The sequence below is a fragment of the Sminthopsis crassicaudata genome, chromosome 6, assembly GCF_048593235.1.
Source record: "Sminthopsis crassicaudata isolate SCR6 chromosome 6, ASM4859323v1, whole genome shotgun sequence".
Lineage (NCBI taxonomy): Eukaryota > Metazoa > Chordata > Mammalia > Dasyuromorphia > Dasyuridae > Sminthopsis > Sminthopsis crassicaudata.
The window spans coordinates 209,704,328-209,714,466 of NC_133622.1; the positions used below are offsets into that span (position 1 = coordinate 209,704,328).

At 37.4% G+C, this 10,139-nt stretch overlaps 1 protein-coding gene across 1 annotated transcript in view; it reads left to right on the forward strand.

The window, feature by feature from the left end:
* Positions 1 to 2,381, forward strand: part of ZDHHC13 (zDHHC palmitoyltransferase 13) — a 57,248-nt gene extending 54,867 nt beyond the window's left edge. The window contains exon 17 of the mRNA XM_074276165.1: positions 1,750 to 2,381. Within this exon, the coding sequence (XP_074132266.1) occupies positions 1,750 to 1,888 (139 nt within the window). The 3' untranslated portion in view covers positions 1,889 to 2,381. The remainder of the gene's footprint in view (positions 1 to 1,749) is intronic.
* Positions 2,382 to 10,139: the final 7,758 nt, after the last annotated feature.

A 10,139-nucleotide genomic window follows, 5' to 3' on the forward strand; every position in this document is an offset into this window, starting at 1 on the left:
GAGGAAAATAGCAAATACAGTGTCACTTTTTGGTACCAGAAGTAAGTGGCAGGGAAGGGCAAAAAGAGCCTCCTGCCTTCCTGCCAAGAATGACTCGGCCAGGGGTCACTTAATCAACCACTTGGGTCAATAGAACTGCATGGGACATAGGGGGCCTGGCAATAGTTTAGTGTCTGATTCTAAAATCTTTGCATTTTCTTTTACCAGTATTAGAAATAATAATCATAACAAGAACTAACATTTATATGGATCTTAAAGGTCTGTAAAGGGCTTAACATATTTTACTATTCTTAGTTCTCACAACATCTCTGAGAAATGGTGCCTCTAGTGTGCCTGGGATTGTGCTCTTATATCCATTATATAGGTGATGAAACTGAGGCAGACTGATAAAAGGACTTGTCCATGATTACCTAACTAATAATATTATTCTTCCCATTTTACAGATAAGGAAACTGAGGCAGAGAAAGGTTAAGTGTTTTGCCAAGGGCCATATAGTAAGTTTCAAAGGCAAGATTTGAACTCAGGACTTCCTTACCCTAGGTCCAGCACTCTATCTACTGAGCTGCCTAACACTGTGGAAGGAAAAGACTTCTTAATGATAACAGTTTCAGATGTACAGAGCAATTTCTGTGTACAGGGGATTAGGCTGGGGACTTGAGATCCAGAGAGAGCACACAATCCCCTCCTCACAGCCAGTTTATAAAACAATGGTAGGGCAGGACAGTGTGGTTTTCTTAAAGAACAAGGCAGCTTATGCCAAGCATGATGGAAGTATTGCATCCAATAGGGGCTAGAGATGAACAGGGCTGCAAACTGTGATTAAATGCCTGCTCTGTGCCGAGCATCGTGCGAGGTACCAGGGATTCAGAGACAAAGACCGCTGTCCCTCTCCCCCCTCAAGGAGCTCTACCCTGGGGGACACCACAGATGCCCAAGTTGACACATACAAGAGTAGATGGAAGCTAGGGAAAGTACCAGCAGCAGGGGCTGGGAAAGGCTGAGGTAGGAGACAGAAACTTCCAGGCATAAGACACAGCCATAAGGGCATGGGTCAGTGTGCTCGGATACAGAATACAGAGCTAATCACCAAAGGCAGGAGTACTTGGGCAGGCTTTGTAGAGATGATAGGACTTAAACAGGGTCTTGAAGAAAAGGGAGCTTCAGAAGGCTTTTTTAAAATGGTGTGAATAAATGGACAGCTAGGATAATGCTGATGATTTGCTTAGAAAACAATGAGTGGTACTATCTTTCTGGGTAAAGTATTTTCCAGTGGGGCAGTGGTAGAAAAGTCAGGGCCAGTTATAGAGGGCTATAAATAAAACCCATAGAAGGAGGTTAGACTTTTGGGCAATGAGGAGCCATATTGACTGGAGCAATGAGATATATAGATATATATAGATATATATAGATATATAATCCAATGGCTCATTTTATGGTAGAATGAATTAGAGGGAAGAGAGGGGCAAGGACATCAGAAAGAATACTACAATTATAATAGTCCAGATGTGAGGTCATTACTTGGACCAGCATAGTAGCATTTTAAAATGGAAAAGAAGTGACATTTTGATAGTAGTGACAAACCCTTAGAAAAAGTGGAACTTGGAAGCAATAAAAAGCCAGGGTATTATCATACTGGGAAAACTCAAGGAAAAGAATCAGACCCAAGATGGACCTGAGCCATCTATTAAGTAAGAGCTAGAACTGATCCAAGGCACTCACTAAATCCTGTTTCTCCCTTTTCTCGAGCAGCCATGGATTCACTCAGAACCTCGCCGACTTCTTTCAGTGTGGATGCTTTGGCTTGTTCAAGCCTAGTGCTGTGGATTGGACTTCTCAATACACTGTGGTATTTCATCCAGCCAAAGAGAAAGTTTTACGCTCTGTATGAAGAAAAGCAACGCTAAATTCTGAATTATATATCTGACTTTTTTGTTTGTTGGGCTGGGGCACAGAAACAAGTGAAATTCAGAAGTTTATCAAAGCTGAAACTAACCCTCAAATGAAAACATTTTTTCCTAGGTCTTCACTTATTAGACAAAATGGGGGCCTTTCAGACAGCTAACTTCATTGCACTTTGTAGTTTCAACAAGATAAACTTTTCCTGAATTATCTCAGCAAGTTACTTAAACTCTTTTGATACTTTTTTCACCAGAGAAATGCCACTGTTAATTTTTTTTTAATTTTGAAGATTATATTCATTGATTGTGGATAAAATATATTATATTTTCACATTGTATTGGCTATTTTGAAATAGTTTTATTCTTAAAACTAGTCATTTTTGGTAAATTATTTTTCTTTATATTGCATCTTAAATCTGTATAAAAATATTTGAATGGATATATCTGTTTTGCTTTCACACTTAATAAATTGGGTCTTTTATACAGATAGGTTCATTCAGTGATTCTCCCAGCATCTATAGAATTTATTTGAAAAAGGCATACATATTTTAAAGAAACAAGTTAGATTCATGACCCTAGAGGTAAACCGAAGATTTCATGCTAGGCAGACTCACAGGATTCATTTCAGTTCCCTGTTAGAAAGTACAAATAGAAACACGAGACAACCATTGAATATAGTTAATATGGAAATGTAGATTTGAAGCTAAAAGGAACCTTTGAGATCAACTCATTTTCCCTTTCATTTTACACATGATCAGCCACAGGCTCAAAGTAAATAGTTACTTGACCAAAGTCTCACAAATAATAAGGAAGTTGAATCTAGGACCTTTGACCTCATGTCCACTCTTCTTTTTCTTTCTGCCTTGCTGTCAGGTAAGTCAGATTCTAAGTCTCAGTTTCCCTTTTTGTGTAAGAAAACATTTCAGGTCAGGCAAAATGCATCTTCCTTTTAAAAGAAAATCTTTGTGGCTCTATAGATATATGACGTAATATTAGGTCTGGTCATTCACTTTACAAAGGGATTTTTCATGACAAGATGTATCAGAGGGCGCCTTTCAATACCAGAGTTTTAAGAACATTTACTCAAAACTTCAGGAATACATCTGTTGCAAAAAAATAAGTCTTGCTTGTATACTGAATTGAAAATTTAATATGATTTCTGGGCTTGTTATTGGTCTGTGTTGAAAGTGTTTATTGAAAGAAAGAGGTTCTTATGAATCCTTGCTAATTCCACTCTTGGAAGGAACTTTGGAAGTCAAAAGGAAGCTTTTGGAAGCTCATTTTACAGTTGAAAAAACTGAGACACAGCCCCCTGGAGTAACTTACCCAACACCCCCCAGGTTGTAAGTGGCCATGCAAGAGTCAAACTCCATGCCCAAGATGCCAAATTCAGCACTCCATGCTCTGGATTCTTTTGGCTGGGTAAGAACCAGCTCATAGCATCAGATTAACCCAGTTAATCCAGGCAAAAGTAGAGAGGTACAATTTCCATAATCCTTTCTCTTTGGGCTTGGGGAATCTAAGGTAATAACAAATGGGATAGAACCAGCCATCATTTCAAAATGAGGTGCTGCTGTTTTCTTTCAGAATTCCCAGCAGCATTTTAACTGCCTTTAAGAATAACTTTAAAATGTTTGACTTAATTAAAGAAGGAGAAAGCATATGTACAACACTAAATTAATTTGGTTGGATTATTTTTATGGAAGCCATGTTTCTGCCACATCTGTACTCGCCTTCATACAAGGGCAGCTGAATTTATGAAACTCCTGGAGCTCTTTTTGCATTTCTTTTCCAAAGCATAATCACAAAACATACATGTTTCTTGTTTAGGGTCAATGTGTTGTGCTCTCTTGTCTATGTCTGGATTAAAGAGAGACTTAGATTCAAAATCCTCTTATGGCTTAATCACCTGACCACTTCAAGCCTCAGTTTTCTCATCTGTAAAACTGAAATGGTGATACAGAAGTATTAATTTGACAGCCTTGTTAGGGTTAAATGAGGTAATAAATATTTATTGAGCTGAATTGGGATAATTATAACTAATATAGAGCTATAAAATTTACAGAATGCTTTACATATATTGTAATGTTTATAAAATTCTTGGTCTACTTTAATGCCCTGTATAAATGTCAGTTGTTAATATTACTACTTTACAACTTTGAAAACCACATTTCCAAGTCAAATTGTTTAAATCATCATAATAAAAGATGTAGTGATTTAATCATAATCATATGATTTAATCATTAAAATCATTAAAATTTAATCATTAAATCATATGATTTAATCATAATAAAAGATGTAGTGATTTAAGGTTAACAAAGTACTTTAAAGTATATGATTTTACCTTAAAATATTCTTGGTTGGTAAATACCATTACTTTTTTCTGTTTTGTAAGTGGGGAAACTGAGGCATTGAGCAGTTAATTGACTTGCCCAGGGTCATATAGCTAATAAATATCTGAAGCCAAGTCAAGTCCAGACTGCATGTCCAGCAGCCTGTTTGCTGTGCCACCTTACCACTTTAAGGTTCTTTCAAATTTCCACACATCTGTATGAGACTGTATTACTGCCTGAGATGAATTAGCCTACAAGCATTGGAAGAGTTCTGTTAATCTTCTGTGGGGCCTCTCATAGTTCCCTGTACATAATACAATGCCCATTAAGTGTTTGTCAGGTCAGTAGGATACTGGAAAAAGGAAAAGTCATGGAGAGATGAAAAGTCTTTTTCTTAAATCCATCAGGTTGTACATGGTCATTGACAAAGATGAGGTTTTTCAAAATGGCTACAAGCTGTTCAGGATGGAAAGGTTGAGGAAGTTGAGATTATGACGAAATATATCATGATGAGTATGGAGTCTGAACTCTTAAGTTTGGAGTCTTAAATCAATCTCTCTGGGTCTCATTTCCACCTCTAAATCTGATACTAAATGTATGATAGTGATCCAGGATTATGTACTAACCAGATTATGGTAAAGACAACAATCTATCCATCGGAAAATACTGGGGGAGCCAGGCCTGGATATTGCAACCCCATCTCCAGATAGATCCTCAGGCTACTGACCTGTGAATAATAGCATTTGCTGTCCCAAAGGCCAGAGCAGCCCAATATCCGATGTTGATGTTGGGGTGATATCCTAAACCTCAAACTTACACATGAATATCAAAGAGATATAGTCCAAGCCCTTTGTGTTCCAAATGAGAAAACAGGCTCAGAGAGGCTAAGTAATCATACGTAAGAAAGTAGCAGAGCTGAGACTGAAGCCAGGTTCTCTGACCCCATGAATATCACTCTATCCACTCTCCCCTGCTGTTTTACCGTCTAAGCTTTCTATCCTGAACAGAAAGCTTGTTATCAGCTAGAAACTGTAATGTTCATGATACCAAATTTGAATCTCATTATTGCACTACTGCACGCCAGGGGTAGTAATAAAAGATCCTAGTCCTCAAACTTACCCTATAGAGAAAGAAATTTGACAATTAATTCCAGTAGCTCACTATTGACTCTAACATCAGATAGCCTAGCAGTTTTATGTCATATTTTTTTAATTTTTATTTTTGTATATAAATAAATCTGTAGAAGGACTCAAAAATGTTTTGCTAAGTGGGATCCTACTAGAGTTGGAGGTGACCTTAAAGGTCATAGAGTTCAATCCCATTCATTATACAAATAAACTGAATCTGAGAAAGACTATATGAATTACCTGAAGTTATACAACTAGTAAGTATTGGAGGACTTGAATACTTGGGTCTTCCTTATTCTATCTACTATACCTGAATGGTGCAATTGCTTTGCAAAGGTATTCAGTCAAAAAAGTTTGGAGATTACTGGCCCATGCCATTACTCCCAAAGGCTCTTTTTCTCCTTAAAAGGCCCTCCATGTAGGTGGAGCTAAGCAGCTGCTTGTATGATGCTATATCAAAAAAACCACACTTCCTACTGAAAATCTCCTCAGTGACCTACTCTGGAAGCCAGTATATTTTACAATTCTTGTTAAAATAAGAATTATCTAGCAGGGTAGCATATTAATTTGTTATTAGCCATTACCACTTTGGCAAGAGAAGAGTTTAGCAGATTAGTTATTAGTAGAGAGAAGGACTTAAAGTGTGACATAGGATAGGAAAGTTATGATTTGAGAGGTAGGGTGACTTAGAATCTGGGGTACTTCTCAGGTGGACTAGATACTAGTCAAGTAAGGCTTGGTGAATATAGGAGCTACGATAAACCTAAAAGAGTGGGTAGGATTCAGATAAATGGAAAGAAGCAAGGAAGGCCCTTAGGTAAATGGAACCAACATCAAACAGCTTCATTGACTGTTCCTCCAAATCTCCTTCAAAATATTCAAGTCAGATTCAGGGTTGGAAGTGCAACCTCCTGAGGATGTTATGGCACGTAATTTCTGCCAGAGTATACCCAAAGTCTGTATAGAATAAGATTGGGAGTGGTTAAAGCACCAAATTTGGAGTTAGAATCTAGGTTCAAATCCAGCCTCAAATACTTAATACTTATTAGCTTTGTGATCCTAGACAAGTCACTTAACCCCAATTGCTTCTCAAAAAAAAAAAAAGATATTAGCCATTTTTTTTTGTAAAGATAACATCTGACTTCTTTCATAGAGATTTAACTGTAAATATAGTAGATCTGGTCCACAGCATTTTGCCTTCCTGCTCTACAACTTAGCTCTAGCCATTAATCATCTTTATATTCATCCTTCATTGTTAAGAGACAGGTCAATTCTCTGAGAGCCTCTACAGCTGTGGATCATAGCATCTGAAGGAGTTGCAGGGCAGCTTTTGCTGACACAGGTGTTGCTGACCAGGAATGAGATAAATTGAAGGCAGAGCAAGGAGGAGAGAGGTCGACAACACAACAGCCTCTCAGTCTCCTTGTATCATCCTCTCACACGAGGAGATCCATTGTGCAGGTCTGGGTTGGATCTCCAGCAGTCTCTGTCAGGTGGCTCCCATGTATTCCAACAGCTCTCGGTAGTACAACTTCAGGTTTCAGTCCCCACAATGGCTGCACCAGTGCTCTTCTTCTTAGATTCTTAAATCTCTCCTTCTATCCATTTTTTCATCTCCTACTTCACATGAAAACTAAAAATAACAATGGTAGTTCTATCTGCAACCTTACTTCAACAAATCCCTTCCCTTATGTTCTTCAAGGCCTAGGATAAGAAATGCCCCACTCCCTTCTACTTGTGCCCTATATCCCATTCCTTCTCAACTCAAGGAGGGTTTGATTCCATGTTCATCTTCCTTCTCCAGCATATTTAGTGTTTTCTTCTACACTAGATTCCTCTACTTCTAAACAGAATCTATTCTCTCCTAGCTCAAAAAATAAAAATAAAAGACCTTTTGCCTTGATCCAACTCCTATCCTACAGGAACAGGAATCAACTCCTGGTTTCTATTCAGGATTCTGTCACTTACTCTATATATGTGGACTTGGCTGTTATTTCACTTCTCTGTCTACTTCCTCATTTGTAAAATGAGTAGGTTGGACCAAATGACTTCTCTAATATCCCTACCAGTTCCAGCATTTCGTGATTTATTATCCATTTCTCTCCTTTTCCCTGCCAAACTCCAATTAAGCTACTCTCAACAGTCACCAGTATGCCTGACTCCTGGCAAAATCCAATAGCCTTTTGACCAGTTCCTATTCTCTTGGAGAATTGATTCTCTTCCTTAATTTCTCTCACTTGCCCTCTGTGACACTACTTTCCTGGCCTTGTTGTTACTTTTCTAATTGCCCTTCCATTGCCTCTTTAAATGGGAACATATCCTGAAATTTAGTCATTAATCTTCTATTCCTCTGTGCTCTCATTTTAAACAACTTACATAAACTATGAGTTCTCAAGTGTATAGCTTCAGTCCTTTACTAGCTCCCTGGATTATATCCAGCTGTCCACAGAACAATATTCAGGATTTTAAATCTTTATTTTATTTTAATTTTTTATTTTCACTGTCACCATGGCTATTTTAAATCACTCAAATGGCTCCTCTTTTAGGTCAGTGTAATACTAGCATTTCCCATCTCCCCCATTCTGGACTGAAAATTTGGGATTCTTACTTTTGATGTTTATTTTTTATTCTCACATCTAGTTTACTGTAACAATCTCCTAAGTGGCTAATACTATTCCACTCATCTGTACACAAATGTTAAATTACTTTCCTTAAAACATCACTTTGTTCTGCCTAAGAATTTATAATCACCACTTATTGCTCAATAGATCATTTTGTAGCTCCTGAGCTTTATTCAGTAGGCCAGCTGGCTCTACCTTAGCACTGCTTCACTAGGTGAAGTCTCCATTCCAGAAAGGTCAGTCTTTATTCATAACACACTTGCTTTTGCCTTTTCTGTTCTTCCCATATGTAGCCAATGGAGAAAAAGTGAAGGAGAACAGCCTAGCAGCACCAAATTTTAAGCTATGTTACAAAGCAAAAATCAAAACAATCTATACTAAAAAAATAATGTTGGATCAATGGAATAGATTAGGTACACACAGTAAGTTAGTGTTTGAGAAACCCCAAGACTCAAAGCTTTTGGGGCAAAAACTCACCATTTAACAAGAATTGATGAGAAAACCAGAAAGCAGTTTGGCTGTCTTCCTTCACTTGTTTTCTATTGATTCTCTTGATATTCTTTATCTTTTGTTCTTCTTAATGAATTTTTTTATTATTTGTTCTAGCTCTATAAAGTAATTCTTTGGTAAGTTTGATTGGTATGACATGTTTCTGGCATTTAAAGTCCCTCACAGCCTGGCCCTGACCTACCTTTGCAGCTTTACTTACCAAATTCTTTTTCTCTGTTTCTCAAACACAACAATAAATATCCAGTCTCTATAACTACTCTGACTACAACCTATGCCTAGAATGTATTTCTTCCTTATCTCTACTTCTTAGAATCCCTTGTCTTCAAGATTCAGCTCAAATGCCACTTTCCTTGGTCATGAACCCTTCCTTGGTCACCCCACTTCCTCCCTCCCAAAATTACGTTCCATATATCCTATTTGTACTGATTTATATAATCTTTACTCCAAGAGAATGTACTCTTGAGAGCAGGAAGTGTTTCATATTTGTGTTGCTAGCTCAGAACGTGATACCTGATACGAAATGGCACTTAATAATTTATTATTGTTCATAGATTCTTATAGAATTTACATATAGGAAGAATTATGAGATTTTATAGTGACCAAAACATGGCAAAAAAAACTGAGGAGTTTTGTTGCCAGTAGATATATAAAATAAAAACAGAAATAGAGCTCTTTCCTGTTTTATCTAGTTTCATTTGCAGATCAATCTAGGAGAAGCTTGGGAGTTGAGGCTTTCATGCACTAGAATTTTGAGAACAGAACCCACCAAATGTGTTTTGGAGACATAGGAAAACAATCAATAATTTAAAAGGAATTTTTAATCCTAAGTCAAATTATTGTCTGGGACCTAGGGTTGCAGGTTTGCCTAGGAAATTGGATGCTTGTCAGAAGAATTATCTGGAGTATTTTGCTTATTTTTTCCCCTACTCATTATGGTTTTAATTACACACTCAAAGTCAGCCTGCCCTTATCAAGTAGATGCTTTCTGGCCTTCTCATCTTAATAGAAGGAAACAGAGCAGCAAATGACCCTGAAGACCTAAAACCAGGTAAATAACATAAAGAAGATGATGAGACTTGTGGGAATATTCCGAAAGGCAAATCATCAACTGAATACTAAATGTCCAGCAGAGAATAGAACAATATCACTGGAGGATTTTGGGAACTCTGTACCATGAGTTGTTCTGGCCACATTGCTTCCTAATGTGTGTGTATGTATATGTATGTATGTCCTGCATGTGTATAATCTAACTAAATGGGTTTCTAGCATATGTCCTTTCATGCATGTTTCCTTGGCACACAAATTCTTTCTGTGTGTATGTGCGTGTATGTGTGTGCGTGTATGTGCGTGTATGTGTGCGTGTATGTATGTGTGTGTGTGTGTGTGTGTGTGTGTGTGTGTGTGTGTGTGTGTGTGTGCCTTCTTATTGATGGTAACTTGTGGAAGAATCCTGTCACTTGATTTGCTACTATCTCGTAGGTTTTCTTTTGCTCTAATTAATTCAGAAATATAAACTGAAAATCAGAAAACAGTGGCCATTACTTTGAACTTTTCATTAAGAACATCATAATTTGGCTCAAATGAGGAATGGGTGAAGAAAAATGAAGTTTAATGAAAATGTAGAACCAAAAAAGTGTAGAATGAATATTT